The sequence below is a fragment of the Caenorhabditis elegans genome, chromosome IV (assembly GCF_000002985.6).
Source record: "Caenorhabditis elegans chromosome IV".
Classification (NCBI taxonomy): Eukaryota; Metazoa; Nematoda; class Chromadorea; order Rhabditida; family Rhabditidae; genus Caenorhabditis; species Caenorhabditis elegans.
In genome coordinates this window covers 5685116-5704804 of record NC_003282.8, presented here as the reverse complement: position 1 = coordinate 5704804, position 19689 = coordinate 5685116, and the positions used below count along the sequence as shown (strand labels likewise).

General features: G+C 36.9%; 4 protein-coding genes across 4 annotated transcripts; 2 read left to right on the top strand and 2 right to left on the bottom strand.

Moving 5' to 3' along the window:
- Positions 1–1336: 1336 nt before the first annotated feature.
- Positions 1337–9034, top strand: perm-5 (PERMeable eggshell). Its single transcript, NM_068447.8, has 9 exons — positions 1337–1546; positions 1638–1776; positions 5255–5382; positions 5565–5766; positions 5909–6087; positions 6356–6572; positions 6628–6803; positions 7576–7910; positions 8513–9034. The coding sequence occupies exons 1-9, from the start codon at positions 1527–1529 to the stop codon at positions 8671–8673; spliced, it is 1557 nt and encodes a 518-aa protein (NP_500848.2). The 5' UTR covers positions 1337–1526; the 3' UTR covers positions 8674–9034.
- C55C3.73 (uncharacterized protein) lies at positions 1354–1398 on the top strand (the record flags this gene model as incomplete). The annotated part of the gene is made up of 1 exon (NM_001361744.1): positions 1354–1398. The coding sequence occupies one exon, from the start codon at positions 1354–1356 to the stop codon at positions 1396–1398; it is 45 nt and encodes a 14-aa protein (NP_001348762.1).
- A 921-nt stretch (positions 9035–9955) lies between the features above and the next one.
- On the bottom strand, positions 9956–13775 carry C55C3.8 (Protein kinase domain-containing protein). The gene is made up of 6 exons (NM_001038317.4): positions 13721–13775; positions 12372–12742; positions 10686–10989; positions 10302–10426; positions 10155–10257; positions 9956–10080 (listed from the first exon to the last, which is right to left on the bottom strand). Exons 1-5 carry the CDS (start codon positions 13737–13739, stop codon positions 10159–10161), a joined length of 918 nt encoding a protein of 305 aa, NP_001033406.2. The 5' UTR covers positions 13740–13775; the 3' UTR covers positions 9956–10080; positions 10155–10158.
- A 2756-nt stretch (positions 13776–16531) lies between these two features.
- C55C3.3 (Prion-like-(Q/N-rich)-domain-bearing protein) lies at positions 16532–19518 on the bottom strand. The gene is made up of 11 exons (NM_068446.5): positions 19452–19518; positions 19227–19348; positions 19074–19180; positions 18958–19026; positions 18600–18713; positions 18166–18552; positions 17930–18119; positions 17793–17875; positions 17085–17352; positions 16699–16751; positions 16532–16654 (listed from the first exon to the last, which is right to left on the bottom strand). The coding sequence occupies exons 1-11, from the start codon at positions 19466–19468 to the stop codon at positions 16550–16552; spliced, it is 1515 nt and encodes a 504-aa protein (NP_500847.2). The 5' UTR covers positions 19469–19518; the 3' UTR covers positions 16532–16549.
- Positions 19519–19689: the final 171 nt, after the last annotated feature.

The window sequence follows — 19689 nt, the reverse complement described above, 5'->3', positions numbered from 1 at the left end:
TTCTAATTAGAAAGGATGCATATCTAATTAGAAAACACGCACACCACATCTAATTAGAAGGGATGCTCGTCGAATTAGAAATGAGGCACGTCGAATTAGAAAAAAGCATGCCGAACTGGTGCGCGTTAGTTCATCCTATTTTTCTAATTAGATGAGAAATAGGGTTGTCTGAGGTTAAGTGTGTGTGCCTTTAAAGACTACTGTAGTTTCAAAATTTCGTTGATGCGGAAAAATTATCGTTTTTTCAAAGGTTTTCTCACAAATTTATATGTTTTAATGTTTATTTTAGTTTTTTTTTTCAATAAATAAAAATTTAACAAAAAACTATTAAAAATTTATGCAAATTTCACAGCTAGGGAAGTTTAAAGCTACAGTACTCAATAAAGGCGCACACCCGTTTGCATTCAACAAATATTGTCGTGTCGAGACCGGGTACAGTATTTTTGGGGCAAAAATAGCAATATTCCGTGTCTGGGTAAAATCTAAAGTGCCATAATTTTTAATAACAGTCCAACACCACTGTGTCTTCGTTAAAGATAATCCTAAAAATAGTTGAAATGAATGATTGAATTGACAATTAATGACTGTCAATCATCTATTCCTCATCACAGGGAAAATGTACTTTCATCCGTGATGGTTTCTCTTTCTCCACCTCTTTCCCGATTGCCCCATTGCCCAACTTTCACCTCTTTTCGCCCATTTCTTTCCGTCATTTCCCGTGCCGAGGAGGTCTATTTTTTGTTTTTTTTTTCTGTTTTTCTGTATTCATTTACTATTATTGCCTTCTCCGATTTTTCGTCAATCGAAAGGACACCACTGGTGTCTTCAGAAAACCTGATTTCTGATTTGCAGGTCCTCCGTCACCCCCCCCCCCCCCCCCGTAATTTTTTTTGTTTTCCCGTCCGTGTTCGCGCACTGAACATCTGGTGGTGTTACACTGAAAAAGTGATACGCGTTTAGGGTTCGATGGGCATTATCTGTTTCTCTCTGTTTCTCGTCGTCTAATTAAATGGACAGTCTTTATGCTTGACAGATAATGTAATGCTCTCGTAGCTCCATATTTGAGCTTTCACATTTCTTTTTCCGTCTCTTTTACAACTTTTCTGAGTCTTGAAAATGTTTTCTATTTGAGTTACCGCGTAAAAGCGACAGGCTAAACTGGGCGCGCATCCGTTATTTCGGAGCGTCGTTCCGATTTTTATTTTTTGAAATTAATTTTCTCTCCTGAAAACTAGTAAAACTTTGCTCTTTTTCTCATCGACTCTGTTCATTTTTCCAGTTTTATTGTTCATATAAATTTATTAAATCTTCAAATATTAATTTTTCTTCATTTCAGGCAGCCAACGGGTCCAAATGTGTGAGCTGCGACGACCGGCAATCGGAACAAAAGAAAAGTAGCCGCATCAACCGCCACCGCCCCCTTTATTAAAGTTTATTGAAAGAAGGAACAAGCGGAAAACAAAACAGTTTCTCCAATCCAATCGTCTTCACATTCGTTCTCGCTTTGTGATCAGCGACGACGCGAGATGCTGAAGCCTTTTATTATGTAAGTTTTTGAACAGGTTTGCCAATTTATTGTATCAAATTCTAGAATTAATTCTATGATAGTTACATAAAATTAAGCTTCTATTTTTCAGAAAATGCTCAATATTTCTTCTGCTCATTTTATGCTCCGTGGAATCGTCAGAGTTTGGAGTAACACTCGGAGATGCAGCGATTTCACAGCTAATTCGTCACACAGCATCACAATTTCTCGAAGAGACAAGGGTGGCTGATGTAAGTTTTTAGAATTATTAAAGAAAAAAACCGTTAAAAATCGCCTGACTTGAACTCCCATGACTCATTTTTCATTCCATTGATGAAACAAAACATTTTTGCATTATTACAACGAGACGTCACACTTTCTTCGGCTTCTAGAGATAATTAAGTAAAACTACTCATGTTTCTTGTTTTTCTTCTACTCGAACAGAACTACTAAAGCATCATGACTGCTACAAAACCTAATTGCCCTCTTCCTACTCGTGTGACCTGAACAGTAATTGGTCTCTACTCTTCCGACTTTTCCCATGCATATATTTCGAAATATACCGTGTTCCTTCTCCTCCCTCATCCAGAGAAGACTTTCCCTCACACGGCTTTTCAAAAGCGGCGGCCAGATTACCCGTGTGATCGTTATGCCTCATTCCTCACACTCTTCTGGATCCAACGCACTCTGGACGTATTGAGTCACCTCTCAAACGTTTGACCTACTTTCAAATTGACAGGGGAGCGAAAGAAAGGCACCTAAAAGAAACATTGCACGGGTATCCGAGAAAAAAAGGACGGAAATGGTATGGGTCAATGGTCTCGAAACGAAAATAGGTGGCTGAACTTTCCGGATTAAGAATTGAGTGTGCACGTGGTGTCAGGTTGTCCCATTACGGTTTGATCTACAAGAAATGCGGGAATTTTTCGCCCAGACAAATGTGACGTCAGCACGTTCTTAGCCATGCAAAATCAGTTGAGATCTCTGCGTCTCAACTCCCGCCTTTTTGGTAGATCTACGTAGATCAAACCGAGATGGGACTCCCTGCCACCACGTGAGTGTGCTACAGTTTCCTAGCCGGAAAAAAATAGCACAGTAAATACTTTTTTCTTCGAAAATTGGAAAACATAACCCTCGACTTCCACTTGACTTGTCCACCAACGTCATACTATTTTTGTTTCAGAATTTATGAAAAACAAGCTCAAATCAGCAGATCTTTGGTCATTTGGCTGCCTGAACAGTCTTGCTTTTACGTTGACGGGTTTCTACAGAACATTTCCTACTAGATGATCAGCTGATATTCAGGAAATTTATACGAAAGTTTAATTAGGTAAAAGCGATTGGTGTACCTATATGTACCGATTCTAAAAAGAAAATGAAAGTGAAAAAGAGTTTGTTCGCTCCTCCTCGTCTCAATTCTGCCTTCCACACTCATCGTCCTTGGGCGGCAGGCAGGCAAATCAACATACAATACAGAAAAATGGCTTGTCATTTCTGGCGCAATCCAATTAGACGGTCCTCTTCGCCGTCGCCGCCACCGCCACCCGGTTGGCTTGAAAACGACGGTTTTTTTTTGTGAAGAATGAGGGGGGAAAACTAAACAATTTCATGAGAATCAACAAAAAACGAAGAACGAAGCGGCGATGGTGATTCGATTAGGTTCTGATTCTGATTATCTCATCGAAAATTAGTTTAGCAGAGTGTTGGTCAAATGAAGAAAATGAAGGATTAGTCCAATTCGAGGATTACGTGTTTGCGCAATGAGGAGGTGGTTCTGATTGGTTGGAGAAAAAATGAGTTTTTCAAAAAAAAACTGACCAATTGAGAGTCATACGAAAGTTATAGTAACGGAAGGGAACCTATTTCTTTACGGAAAAAAGTTACTTCAAGTGTTGAAATTTCGGCCCAAGACCTGAAAAAAAGTGATATGACTTTTTAAGATAGTACACGTGTAGTCAGAAAGTCCCATTTCGTTTTGATCTTCGAAAAATGCGGGAGTTGAGACGCAGACATCTCATCTGATTTCGCATGGATGTTAAGAGCGTGCATACGTCACTACTTTTTTGGAAAAATATTCCCGCATTTTTTTGTAGATCACACTGTGATGAGACAGTCTGACACCACGTGAGAGTACAGTATTACCCAGTCGCACGAAAATGTTTTGTGGAATGCAAACGGGGGGTGTGCCTTTAAAGAGCACTGTAATTAAAACCGTTTGCTCGCAGTCCTCATTGTATTTCATAGTTTCACTTTAATCGAAGAACTATGAAAATTTGATGCGACTTTTGCTGTGTTCATCAATTGAAGCTACAGTACTCGTTAAAGGCGCAAATCTGCTCCGGGTACAGTATTTTTGATGCAAAATTCGGCAAATGTTGCGTCTGGATAATATCACCTTGGTACCATGGTACTTACTGTAATGTATTATCCAACTCTTTCATCAGGTGACAAATGATTACTATCATCTCGTGTAATCCTTCCGTTATCCATGACATTCTTCCGTTCGATGCGCCTTCTCCTTCTGTCATAATCTGTTCTTCTAAATCTCGGAACCGTTCAATTCTCCGCAACTCTTGACGTTTTTTCTTTGAAAAAGTGACACGAGCGAGGCAAAACATTTTGCGGATGATCCGTATCTGTTACCTCTTTTCTTTGCCACTCATCATTCATTTCGGAACACATATACACACGTATTGTCTTTTCCGTTTTGCCGGAGTATGAAAGGCAATAAAAGTGTTGGGATCTAGTGTTGAGATCTTCTTCTTCTTCTTCAATCTCTCTTTCTCTCCTTATTTCATTCGAGAGTGTCTTGACCCTCTCCAGACAAGGACACATTAAATCGGGGATTCAGTTGGAAGGTGGCGCGACCTTCGAAATTTGAATGCCGATGGACAATGTGAAAATGAAATGACTCCGTTAGAGATGGTGGTTGTGATGAAAAATGGATTTTATAGAATTGGCATAGAAATGGGAATATTTATGGGCTCACTGACATTAGTCTGATGAAATGGCAAGACGTTTGAATGATCGAGTTGGAGGGAGAAATGATTTTCCAGTCTGGTTTGAATCAAAAATATCCGGTCTCGACACGACACAGTTTCTTTGTTAAATACGAAGAGGTGTGCGCCTTTAAAGAGTACTGTTTCATGGCTCTTAATTTAAACATATTTAATAAATTCAGATATAACACTTAACCGCATAAATTTAAACAGGTCGTGAGGAAAAAACTGTTCAAAATCTATGTAAATCCTGCAGCAAACAAAATTTGAAATTACAGTACTTTTTTTTAATTTTTCGATTTTTTTCCAGAATGAATCGAAAAATTTAAAAACGAGAGTTTCGTTTTTTTTTTCGAATTTTTTCAAAGAATTTTTTCAAAGTCGAAAAATTGCGGAATTTTCATAAATTTTTCATAGGGTTCTGACGGTTTTTTAAAAATTTATATTTCAGATTTATAGTCAATTTTTTTCCTGAAAAATCGATAGAAATTCCTCTGCAACAAAAATTTGAAATGACAGTAGTTTTTAAAAATTTAACAAAAAATGTGCCGTGTCGAGACCAAGTACCGTATTTTTCGTCTGTGTAAATATCAAGGTGGAAAGTAGATTTCCGATCAGCCTGAAAATTATCGTTTTATAATTAAAGTTTCTTGGAAAATTTGAAAAACGAAATTATTTTCCTTCTTATTCTAATAGTCTTCAATTCAAAAATCCATTCCTTTTTTTCCAGATTCTTCTAAAATCGAATGAAGAACCATCATTCGGCTCACTTGCTCATCTGAAACTATTCAACACTGTCTCTTATCGAAATGTTTCTGTTCAATTCCGGCCGAAAGTCGTTCATGTGTTCTTTGAAAAGTATGTTCCTCTTTTTCTTTTTTGTTTATTTTATTTGCCAATGCTAACGGTTGTTCAAGGTCTTGCGACGACTTTGAAATGTGAATTATATGTGATTTAAATGCATTGAAAAGACGAGAAAAACGTGTCTTTTGTAGCAAAGAAAAAATTGATTCAAAAAATTAAAAATTAATAAATTTCAGCCTGAACGTCACATCTCATGCCAATCTTTCTGACGTCATTTGGCCAATTCCATTTTCTGATTCACTTGTGGATTCTCATGTGAAAGTGCCACGTGGACACTTGAGATTTATTGTCGACGATCAGAAAGTGACACTCTCGAAATGTGCATTATTTAATCCAGATATTGCATTTCAGTTGAGAGATTCATGGCTCATTAATAAGGTATTAAATTGAAACCCAGGCGATTTGTTAAAAACGGAAAAATGATTTTTCTTGCTAAAAATACGAAAAAAGCAACAAAAACGAAGCTGAAAAATTAACAGCGCTAAATGGTTTTTTCTTCTTTAATATTAAAATTTTTCAGGGAATCTCTGCATTCAGTTCAATGGCTTCTTCATTTTTTGAAGGAGCACTTTGTTCGGCTCTATCCTCGTCGACAAATGATTTGAAACACAAAGCCGAACGAAAATTTCCGATTTATGAATTTTTGCCGAAAAAAGTTCAGGATCACATGGCTGCTCGAAATACCACTTTGTTCTATCGGTAACAATTTTTTTCCGATATAATTCAGAAAAAATTAGAAATTTTGAATAGAAAATTCGTAATAAAACTCAATTTTTTCAAAATTAAATTGTTTTCTTGAAATTTAAGTTTTTTGTGCAAAAAAAACCAATTTTTTCACAATACCGAAGAAAAAATTCGAATAATCGAACAATTTCTAAATTTCGATTTTTTTTGCCAAAATGTTGCCTATTAGTTTATTTAAAGTTTCTGTGAACTGACATTATTTAAAAATCATTGAAAATTTCAGAGTAAACTCGATCAATGCAGACGATCATCAGCTCACTGTACGTGCTCAAATTGAATGGCAAAAGTTGATTCCGGCGGCAAATGATGAAGCTTCGAATTTACTAAAAGGGCAAGAAGAGCACGGAAATTCCACGAAATTGTTGGATATGGAGATGAAAAATGGAGATTTGATTACTGTCTGGTTGGAGGATGCGATTTTGAACGAAATTTTGGATCAAGTAAAACCTTTTTTTTTAAATATTTTTTTTAATTAGTAAAGAAAACTTTTTTCAGATTGATTGGAATTTCGAATGGATGGACGAACAGATTCCTGTAACAAGTCCAATTATTCCTCCAGATTCTCGTGAATTTCTCTCAACTCTCTGCTCCGAGTGCTATTTCCAAGTTAATGTTAATGCAAAGGGACGGCCCACAATTACGGCTACAAATTCTTCGCTGCAATTGACGAAGTGAGGATTATCTGGAAATTTTTATTATCTAGTTGCAACATTTTTGCGCTCGGTCTCGACACGACAATTTTTTGTTAAATTCAAAAAGGTGTGCGCCTTTATGGAGTACTGTAATTTAGAAAAAAAAATCAAATACAACAATTTAATAATTGAATTTTAATACATTAGAAGAAAAACTATGAAAAAAATAATGAAAGTTCCACAGAGTTTTAAAATTAAATTACAGTAATCCTTAAACGCGCGCACCCGTTTGTACTTAACAAAAATTGTCGTAATTTCTGGCGTAAAAATTGCAAAACTTTGCGTTTTGTTTTACAATTTTCATATTTTTAGATGATTTTCATAGAAAATGGAAAAAAAATTCAATTTTGTTTTCAAAAATCAAAAATTTAAAAAAATGTATAGAAAAATAAGGGAACTGTAGATTTATCAAAAACTTTTTTTTTTTGTAAAAAAACATAAAATTTTAAAAACTAGATTGAAAAATGAAATTTTCCCAGAAAATCGAAGCATTTTTCGTTTTCGGAATTAAAAATTTCGAAAAATCTTTTAAAATTATGTATAGAAAAAGCCGAGAAATATATATATAATTAAAGGTTTTGTCTGAAGAAATAGTATTTAACGAAAATGAAATTTCTCCAGAAAATCGGAATTTTACTTTAAAAATTTCAAAAAATCGGAAATGTGAGTTGTTTAATTTTTCTTGAAAATTTCTAATTTTTTTAAAGTAATTTCTGATTTTTCTCTCAAAATTAAATATTTCTAATTTCAGAACTGATCGTATTCATCTTCAAGTCGTAAATCCACAACAACAGAAAACAACTGTATTCGTGTCTCTTGTACTCACAATCACAGCAGCACTCCGTCCTTCTTTCGATAACGGAACACTACGAACTGGTGTTGATCTACTTGAAACCAATATTGTAATGGAAAATGGAGCATTTCCAAAAGCATGGGGAGCATTTATGACAGATCTTATTCGAGGAATGATTATGGATATGATGTGGCCTGAAATGCAGAGTGCAATTGAAGATTTAACATATGGAAAAGGCCTGAAATTGAGCAAATTCTGTGGAATTGATCCTAATAATGTGGCGATTGAAATAGGTTTGTAGAAAGATTTTTCGTCCCTGATTCAGAATATCTAGGTGAAATTTTTACAAATTTTTCTTTGTGAGCCCAGAAATTTTTCAAATGCGCACCAGGCGACTTTTCATTGGAGCGCGCTTGCGTCGTTCGATTTACGAGACAATTTTTCAACGGGTTTTCTTGATTTTTATCGGATTTTTTTTGGAAAATGTTGTTTTGTGTCAATTTAACTTTTTTTAAATCATATAACTTCTGAAATTTCATATCCTTTAAGAAATTCCATTGGATTTCGGTTTAAAACTGAACAATTGGACTTTTTTTTCCAAAAAAATGAAAAATTGACAAATCAAGAAACTGGGAAAAAATGTTGAAAAAATGTGCGGGAATTCAGAAGAAAAAGTTGAAATCAGTGAAAAAAACGAATAATAAAAGGAACTCGTTGAAAAAATGAAATCAGTAATCTCGTAAATCCAACGATGCAAGTGCGCTCCAGTGAGACGGATCTGGCGCGTATTTGAAAAAAAAAACTTTGAGTGCACAAACGAAATTTGCGATTTCCAGCGATTTCCAAAGTATATCCGAGATTTCGGTACGTCATAATTAATATTCTTTTTTTTCAGCCGAAGGAAGTTTCTCTCTGTCAACTCGTCTCGTTTTGCCAATGTTCCAGTCAGAAATTTGTCTGAAAGACCTCAAAAGTTCCATTCCAAACACTTCGAAACTTCTTCAAAAGTCTCAGGCTTCATCGTTTTCTCGAAAACGGAGGAGTCCATTTTTCTGAAAGAAAATCCGAAAATTTATCAGCTCACACCTCTCCAAATCCTTGCCATTTACATACATTGCCATCATCGCTTGATCCGTTTTTTTTTCAATAATTTTCCTAAAAAACTTGTTGTTTTCACTCAATTCCCCTTTGCCACGTGTTTCATGGGTTTTATCACTAATACGTGTATTCTCTTCTACGCAACATCATCATCAGTTTCCCCCAATCCCAATCAAATATATGCTTATAAAATACATGACATATGATTTTTATATTGTTTAAGCTATAATGTTTTTTTTTTCAATTGTATGATTGCTTATTTTTTGAATTTTGAAAATATTTCGAAATATGGTTTAAAAATAAAAATTTTCAGTGTAAACTTGTTTTTTTCAACATTTAAAATGACGTATCAAAATGTGACAGAAATTTCAGGCTGACATTGAACATTTATTCCTAATTCTAAAAAAATATTCGTTTTTTGTTTAAAATACCTCACGTGTATTCAGCTCGACCAACGCCTCGAAAATTTTCAAAAAAAGCGGGAAAAAATATTTGAATTCCCCAAGAGGAATTTCACCGCAGCGCGTGCAAAAATGTCTGCGTTTGCGCGTCACGGTGTTTGCACAAATTACACCGAATGGTCCGCGACCATATATTCCATGTTTTAAATTAAGAAATCGACAAAAATGAGAGTTTTAAGCACAAAAACAGAGCTTTTGAAGCAAAAAAAAAATTAAACAATACAGATGACATATGCTCCTAGAAAATACCAGAATGAAGGTGTTTTTGAGGAAAAAAATTTAGGCCAAATTTTTTTTTAAAGAACAGTATTTTCGAGAAATCAGAGAAGTTCCCGATTTTCCAACAAGTTGAATTTAAGAATACTTCCGAAAAAAGTAGCTCTCCAGAAGTATCTTAGGCCAACGGAAGGTTCAAATTCACCACAAAAATCAATGTGGAATAGATTTCTTGTAGAAACTGAACAATAGGAACAGAAAATAACTTAATGACTTATTCTGTAGTAGTTCCAAGCTTCGAAACTCAACTTATTTAGAACAACAGTAATCATACTGTACCACGACAGTTCTTTGACAATGCCTCTCCCCTGAACCCAAACTTATGTAACCGCCAGAAAATGAGAACAAACTGTGGAATGACTACACATTGTAAACCTGCCATGTGTTGCTAAACGCAGAAATACCCAATACAAAAAAATTGTGGTGGATAATCGGAAGGCTTGGCTTCTCATTGTGTTTGTAATACCGGTCGGAAAAAGAAGTAAAGATATGAACGAGATATGTGCTAATCGATGAGTTTATTAAAAAAGGTTTATTGAAAAAGGCGAAAAAAGTTTGTATGAGAAAAATAAAAATAAAAAAAGGACATTTCCGAGTAGTCGTCTTTTCTTGGCTATGATGTGAGCATCTGTAAAGTTAAAATGTGACTGTGTTCAGTACATAGGGAATGAGATAAAAAAATATAACTTGCCAAAAACTTACATGCTTATTTCAACAGAATTTTTTCAATAAGTCTGAAAATTGGGACCCATTTTTTGTGATCCAGTACGCATTCTTCAATTGTTTTCTGCAGAAGCTCGAATTCCTGAAATATTAAATATTGTTTGTTGAGCTGTAACTCCCACAAACTTTATTTTCATCTTTTGATTGATCAGACCCCTTAGACACTTTTGGCAAATTCAAAATACGCTTCGTAAGAAATTTGAGTGCTTGTAGATCTTTGGGGTGCCAAGTGCGATCGTGACTCCGTTCATCTGTAATTTCAAATATTTTTGTGTATTACAGCCTTCGGTTCAAATTAAATCAAAACGTCATTTATTTCGTCATTTGAAAGTGGAGTAAAGTCCAAAAATTTATATCTGAAAAATTATTTCTAAAATGAAGGGATGTGATAAACCATCACCAATGAAACTATCGAAATTTAAAAAAAAAACACGAATCTGGAAAACGTTTTCTGGTAAAAAATAACTACATGTTTTCAAAAATTGTATTTTTTTTTGAAAATTGACAAACCACTTTGATTGATTCGGCTTTTTCCAAAGTCTACGAGTTGAACTCGAATTTCATGATCTTTGAATGTGTAGTCATTGCCGTTTATAGTGAAGATCAATTTGTTGCTTCTGTTCACAACTCTTAGGAGTATATTGAGAGACTTGATGTCGTTGTGTTCCAAATCCAAACTCCTTTCCGCAATCATTAATCCCGCAATTAGTTGGCCGACGACTGACACTCTTTGCATTGGGGTGGCATATTTGAATTGGGATGTTGACGGACCGCCTAATTCCATTATGATGATGAGGAAATAGGGACCAACACTCTAAAAAGTGGTTTAGTTGAATTTGAAACATCTGTATATATATATATATATATATATATATATATATATATATATATATATATATATATATATATATATATATATATATACAGATGTTTAGCTTATCTAGCGTCTTGTCAAATTAAGGAAACTGTTGTAAGGCAAAGTATCAAATTCGACTACATCTTCAATCACTCAGCATTTTGCCACAGCTTTCCCTTGCATTTCATCAGTTAGATCTGAAATCCGTATGAAAGCCAAGGAGTTTTTTCAAGTTCAAAAATTCTAAAGAGCCGAAGGCGCTGACAACTAAATTGACGAAATGATAGAATAAACTATTTTCTTTCAGAAAATGTAAAAACATAAAAGATATTTCCAAAACTTTGGTGAGGAGATGAATTTTTTTTATTTTTGTTTTTGTTATAACTTTTTCATTTTTAAAGCTGGAAACAATTTCCACTAAAATTTTTTTGAACCTTACATTTTTGAATTTAGAGTCAAATTCTGAGTCTATTTTAAAAAAAATTAAAATTAATCTTAAAGAAACCAATTTACAAACGCTCAAGGTTGAAAAATCAAAAATCAAAAAATGCAGTAACTTTCTTCTCGGTCGATTATCTCTGTGATGACTCGATTTTCAAATTTTTTTTGTTTCTCGCTTAAGAAATCTTCAAGGTTTCATTATTTTTTATCCGAATCGAAATAGCTCAAACGACGGAAAAGTTATGAGAAGGAATAAAACGTTTTTGGATAAAAAACTACAGTAACCCTACCGTAACCACCTACAGTACCCCCTACAGTACCTTAGCATCAACTCCTAACCGAATACCTTTTCAAAAACAAAAAAAGGAAAAAAAATAACACTTGGTGGGGGTCGAACCAAGGGAAGCGTTCTACGCGATAGGCAACGCTGTTAACATTATTTTTTCCTATTATATTTTAAAAAAATTTCCAAAATTGGCAAATTTTCGACTTTTTCACATGTTTCAAGGTAGATGTGTATTAAACTGTTTTGAAAAACAAAATCTACGTCTAAATTTGCATATGGATGTCAAAAACCTAACAAAAATGGTAACGATAAACATGCTTTCCATACGATTTTCAAAATGTCGTGATTTTTTAGGTCTAATTTTCAAATTACTATAACTTTGCTCGCAGTCAATCAAATTGCAAAAAGTAAACATTTTTAACAATCCCAGACATACACCTATCGTATCAAATAAATGTTGTACCATCACCTTTAACACTGTGCAAAAAAAAGCGACATGACACGCAAAAAACTTTTGGTGTTTTACTCAAAATTTCTCCTAAAAGACATGAATAAATCACATAACCTGTTGTATTTGTATTTTAGTAGAGTAGTATTTAAAAAAGTTTATTACCTCTATACTTTCATCATATTCTAAGCTGAGACGAAGCGCAGGCCGGAACTGCAATGGCAACTGGTTCGCATTGGCCAAAAATGAATCCAAAACTGACAGGAAGATATGAGCTTTTTTGAGCTCTGATACCTTCTTGCAAACCAATAATTCGTTGGCCGCACTTCGTGCATCATCGTCGTTATTGATTTTTAAAAGCTTTACGGCACGGTTCTGGTCTTTATACTTCACTTCAAAAACGACAGTATCACAACCTTCTCCTCCTCCTAGCATCTTGACGGATCCTGTAAGGTTTTTTCTCCAAGTCTGTGGTTGTGTCCGTTCATTCACCAGTCCATTGAAATGCTTCAGATATTCTGGTTGCATAGATTTTTCTGTAAAAGATAGGCTTAAAAATACTAATAATGTAAGGGTTATCACCCGCGTCTTCAAAGGCATGCACCACACCTCTCATTCATTTATTTAATAATAAGAGAAGTAACTCGGGATTAAATACAGGAAACATAATTATGCGCAACTTTTTTTGAAGTTGAAAATATTGCGATCCGCATTGATACATGCCTTCAAAATGTTTTCCTGCAATCGTATTTTTTTTGTTGATAATATGACAGGGTGACAATTAATTATGGGAAGTCGTGAAAACGCCATAAAAACGTTGAAACTTGAGATAATGTTCCAAAATTTTTAACTGCCCATTAAGAAAATATTTCTGATTATGGATTCTTTAAAAAAAACCTCCTCCTCTGAAGTCTTAGTAGATTGATTGCACAGAGCCGCAGGCTTTTCGTACGAAATAGTGTCCCAGAATTGGTTCCATTCTAGTTATTGAATCAAACTTTGGTCTATTATTTTGTAAATATATTTATCTGTAATTTGAGTGTAAAGTATATAAATATAAAATCCTACATAAAAAACCTTTACCTTTTTTTAAGTTATACCTAGACCACCTAGACTACCTAGACTACCTAGAGACTACCTAGACTACCTAGAGACTACCTAGACTACCTAGACTACCTAGACTACCTAGACTACCTAGACTACCTAGACTACCTAGAGACTACCTAGACTACCTAGACTACCTAGAGACTACCTAGACTACCTAGACTACCTAGACTACCTAGACTACCTAGACTACCTAGAGACTACCTAGACTACCTAGAGACTACCTAGACTACCTAGACTACATAGAGACTACCTAGACTACCTAGACTACCTAGACTACCTAGACTACCTAGACTACCTAGAGACTACCTAGAGACTACCTAGACTACCTAGACTACCTAGACTACCTAGAGACTACCTAGAGACTACCTAGAGACTACCTAGACTACCTAGACAAAAACTTTTTTTACCATCTGCTTCCCATGCCATTGCCAAATGAAGAGAAGCTTCCAAAACTTCGTACTGATTTAAAAACCATATGTCTGGTTTTTATATAGCAAGTCGGCTAGTGGGCGGGGCTTAGAATAAGACTAATGGATTAGTGTGCCACGATAATATTCGTAACCTTTTGGAACATAATATTAGAATAAAAACCACAGTTATGACCTTAAGTTCGCGTGATAAAATATTAATTTTATAAAAATTTGAGAAAAAAACCATTTCATTTTAAGGAAAAAGAGCAAATAATAGTTCCAAAAGGTTACGAATATTATCGTGGCACACTAATCCATTAGTTGAACTCTAAGCCCCGCCCACTTGCTATATAAAGAGCAGAAATATGGTTTTTAAATCAGTACGAAGTTTTGGAAACTTCACTTCATCTGGCAGTGGCATGGGAAGCAGATGGTCAGTGGATGGTCAGTGGATGGTCAGTGGATGGTCAGTGGATGGTCAGTGGACGGTCAGTGGACGGATGCTGTCGGGAAAGCAGCGTAGCGCCACCAAGTTGGGAATGCTTTATGGGCTTTGCGGGAGGGACATGATGTTGGAGAAAAAGTGGAGAGCGGTTAGTTTCTATACCTGGAACTTTGGGTACTCTCCGATCAAATTTTTTTGCATATGCTTCGTCGAATATGGCTGCTCAATCAGAAGGTACACAAATATCATATGGCTGGTTCCGATGGAGTACTTTTGTACTGTTGGTCAAAGAATGCTGGATAACTGGAATTTCAGCAGAGTCGTGCTTTGTATAATTTGAAGTACAAGCTGGCATTTGCTGATCGAATAATTGGAGATATACGTTTGAAAATTTAGCTTGTTGTTCACGAAGATGGCAGTGTTTAACTAAGTCGTTTTTGGTAATGTATTTTCAGGTTAATTTTCAGGTAAGTTGTACTCACCGTCGGATAATGAATTTAAAGGAAATGTGTCTGTTCATCGCATTTTTATGATTTGTGGATTTCATTGTGCTATGTTTCGTAGTGAATTGAAAATTCGAAATTGGAGCTTCGTAACATCAATAATACCAGTTTCTGTCAAATGTGCAATTTTTATTACTTTTTTTTTGAAATAAATATGTAATAAATACACCGTCTGTATTTAATAACACAGCCTCTACCATATTCAATATGTTACAATAGAATATTAATAGGAAACTTCAATTTATACTCTCTATTTCAATGTTATCTGACTTTTTTTTTGGCCGTTCATAACTATTAATGTATTTTGACAGTAATGACAGTGTTGATAAATGTTAGTTTAATACGCAGAAGCTGTAATACAATGAGACAAACAATTTATCAATAATTTTCCTTTAATCCAATAGGACTCTAACACGTTAATCTGGCACATTATATTCATCTCAAATCGGGCTTAGGTTTAGTTTGAATTTGATGTGTCTATTAAAGTGACATCACGAAAACCTATAAATTATTGAAAACCAACTTTAAACAGTTATATGGTGAATATAGTAACTTCAGAGCAACGAGCGCTCTATTCAAAGTATCTTCACCAATAGGCTCATTCATCACCTCACTTCTCTGAATACCTCGACCAACGTATCTATCCACGCGTGGTACTCAACAAGATCCTTTTGCCGATTTCTTGCCACTAGTTTAGCTTTTCCCATAACCAAGTGGAAGAAATGAGTGATACTCGTTCGTGAAAAAACGGAGGAATGACAAGTTTTTGAAAGTCTTATTCAAAATAGATTTCTAAATGTGCCTTTTCTCCTACTTTTTGCCTGCCTGCCTACATGTCTACATGCCTATTTGTAGACAGACAAACACTCTTCAAGCATATTCCAAAGCATGGCCTAGAAATTTCTCGCTCACGAGAATTCGGCCGCTGCCACGTGGCACAAAAACACACTTTTATTTTCTAATAAATGCACATTTTTCTTATTTTTATTCAAAAAAATCAAAGTTCTCTTGGCGTTCCAATGGGCTTTGCAATCCGGCATGCATTGTCGGCTCAGTGATACTTTGCTCCGTAGAGCCCTTGCATTTCTTCCTTCAGATTATCGACGATTTCTTGATGAAGACCCTGTTGTTCCAACATTTCGAATTCGTGACTGAAATTATTTAGTTTCAAGATATAAGCATTAAAGACTCTTACAGATAGTCTTACAGATAGTCCGATTATAATTTTGAAAATGGAAATTAAACTAGCATGACCTCCTTGCTAAAATTTTCATTCGGGGTCGACATTTTATTCATCGGGGTCGCTACAAATGCTACCTAAAGTTGGAACTGGTCGACCCTTTTCGACCCATGAGCACCCCTACTCAACAGACAGCCACTTCAACAAACTCGGTGATTTCGTCACATAGAGAGTAGTTTGGTTTGGAACCAAGTGCAAATTATCTGGCTAACAAGTACACCTTCTCACGCAGGCCAGAGGTAGTGTCGAATACTCTCTGTCAGATTGACATAGCAGGCCATAATAGAGTATCTAGAGACAACAACTGTGCTCTAAACAGTAATACATCCTGCCTCACATTGTCACTCCTGATCGGATTCTCGTTCGTGAAAAAACGGAGGAATGACAAAAATTTTTGAAAGTATTATTCAAAATGAATTTCTAAACGTGCCTTTTCTCCTAATTTTTGCCTGCCTACCTACATGCCTACATGCCTATTTGTAGACAGACAAACACTTTTCAAGTTGACCCTCCCCCACGCCTCATCTCCCTCATATTCCAAAGCATGGCCTGGAAATTCCTCCCTCAGGAGAATTCGGCAGCTGCCACGTGGCACAAAAACGCTTTTATTTTCTAATAAATGCCCATTGGTTTCATTTTTATTCAAAAAATTCATAGTTCTCAACAAGATGATTGATGAGACACGCGTGCTGATGAGCCGCATTCATTGCTCCGAGCATTGGATTCATTCCGGTCAAGTAGGTCTGAAAATTAGAAAAAAATTCAGATTAAGCTAAAATTTCCTCACGTCTGGACTATTTTCGAGTGGCGTGAAGAAGGTTTCGGGGAGCTCCAAGATTTCTGAAAAAAAAAAAGATTAAAGTGGCGGTGGTGGCCTAGAAAAAGTTAGGCCATGTGGCGAAGAAATCTATGTTCTTGAATTTTCTAAAGAAATCACGTGGTGTCAGAGAGTCCCATTTCGGTTTGATCTACGTGGATCTACCAAGAATGCGGGAGTTGAGACGCAGAGATCTCAAATGATTTTGCATGACTAAGGACGTGCTGACGTCACATTTGTCTGGGCGAAAAATTCCCGCATTTTTTGTAGGTCAAACCGTAATGGGACAACCTAACACCGCGTGAGAAATCAATAATAACGATTTTTAAATAAATAGTTTCAATAATTTTCCTTACCATAGCTCCCTCCAGTGACGGGATCCAGCAAATTCGGCGGGTTATACTTATTGAAGTTGACCGGCAACACCTTCGTCGCCGGGATGTTTGCCTTGATAGATGGATCATAGACAGCAGCATCCGAATCAATCAATAGACCACCTCGATCCTTCTTACGGCATCTGCACACTTTGAAAAGTGAGTTGGAAGGATCCATCGAGTGAGATGACGAAAATTCCGCGCTTCTCTCGATTGCCGTCTCGATTGCAGCGGTAGGAGCGTCGATTGTCTGAAAGTAGGGATGTATTTCAAAAACTAAAAGTTGTAGACAAAAATGTTCAACTGCAGTGTTGTAGAACTTGAAATTCTACACATTTTGTTAGTTGAAAAATTTTTAATAGCTTTATTGCTCGCGGAGATACAGCCGGATAATTATTGGATAATTATCGATTTTCGTGAAATTATGAAAACTTATGTGGAAAAAATCGATAATTATCGCCTAAGTTTTTTTTTTTGAAAATTGGCGCAATTTGCGTGGCCCCGTGTTTGCGTTCCAAAAATAGATAAAATATGAGTTTTTAAAAAGAAACATCGATAATGTTCGATTTGCCCGATTTATTGATTTTATTGGTTTTTCACAATGTGGCGCACTTGCGTCATCATTCGGGCGCCGCGATAAAAGTCGATATATTCTAGACCACATCCCCGTACAAGTATCCAAAAAATTACCGGTGGAGTAGCCAACGTCTCAAGAAGCGGAGCTTGGAGTGGCGATGGCCGTGGTTTCGGAGCGATCGGCGAGCCAAATGCAACTGGAATAGTATTGATTTATTGATTTTGTTTGGAAAAATCGATAGCCAACCAACCTCTAGAAATCGACAACGGCTCCGACATGCTTTGCTCCGCGGAGCCCCTCTCAACGCGCTCAGGCTTTGGGTTTGGAGCCTGCGCCGGCTTGAACTTCGAGTCTTGCAGCTCGCGGAACGAGTTGGGCATTTGCTCAATTTCCTGGCGTTCCGATGGACTTTGGGTTCCAACGAGCTTGGTTGGCACCGGCTGTAAAAGAAAGTACGATTATAGCGCGATTGCATAGTTAACCTACGGAAATTGTGTCAACTTGTGATGTCTCAGAGTTCCTGCGGTTATTCCCGGGGACCGGCGACGGCTCAGACAAGCTTTGCTCCGCGGGGCCCTTTTCAGACTTTGGGCTTGGAGCCGGCTTGAACTTTGAGTCCTGCAACTCGCGGAATGAATTCGGCATTTGTTGGATTTCCTGGCGTTCCGATGGGCTTTGGGATCCGGCGAGCTTCGTTGGCTCAGTGGTACTTTGCTCCGTGGAGCCCTTGCGTTCTTCCTCAGGCTTTGGGATCGGAGCCTCCGCGGGCTTAAACTTCGAGTCTTGTAGCTCGCGGAACGAGTTGGGCATTTTCTCGATTTCTTGCCGTTCAGACTGGCTTTGGGATCCGGTGAGCTTCGTTGGGGCCACCGCCTATAGAAAGAGAGTTGGATTGGAGCACGATTGCATAGTTAGCCTACCGAGATCGCATCAGCTGGGGATTGTTCGGAGTTCGTGCTCGTCTGAAAATCTGTGAGCTTATCACACTTCGGGATCGCTCGAGCCTCGGAACAGTCCTTCAGGTCGGTGGTGTTCTGGAAATTTGAATTTCTGAGATTTTCTGCAATTTCCCGTCACTGTGTTTGCGGTCCCACACGGCTTCTGCCTTTCTCATTGCATTTTTTGCGCTCCATTGAGAATAGCCTGCCGGACAACGCGTGGGAAAGACAACCGAGCCGTGACGCGACAAGCGACGTAACACGCGACGCGCCGTAAATGTACCCCAGCCGTGCCACGCAACGCCAGGCATCGCACCACGGTTCGACCCCCATTTCTCACCAAATTGATCTTCGATGACTGTGGAGATCGATTTGCGCTTTCCTTCGATTCGGGCACTGTCATGGCATTCTGAAAATATTTTTCTGGGTCTCGAGTGGAAATCTTTGTAGGCTCACGTTAGACGGCAACGGTTGAAGAATATCGGAGTCGGTGGCTTGCAGTGGCTTTTTTGGTGGGCTTTTCATCTTTTTCAGTTTTTCATCCGAGTTGTTGGGAGTGATTCCTGGAAACTTTCAGTTAGGATAGTTTTCTAGGCCACGGCCACTCACTTTTCAGGGGTTTTGCTGGCTTTTTCTTCTTGATCTGGTTACCACCGCGGCGGCGAGTTTTCACGATATACAGGCGATAGGCGACGATAATTGATATGCCAAAAACTGCGGTCAGTGCGATTCTGGAAGAGAGAGAGAGAGAGAGTGTGGGAGCGGGGAGGAGAGCGCAGAGAAACCAGAAAATCTCGTTTCTCTGCGTTCTCTCTCTCTCTCTCTCGAACTTACTTTAGCAAAGGTCTCATATTTCCACAATGATGATACCGGTAAACTAACTTTTTGAGAAACTGAATTTGAATATCGATTTTTTCGAAATTTCAAACAAAAAATCCACGTCATACCAAATTTCACGGAAAAATTGATTTATTGATTTATTGATTTTCTGCACAAAAAAAATAATTGTTATTATTTTTTTTTTGGAATTTGGAATGCATATTTATTGGCAGCTAAACTTAAGCTGGAATTT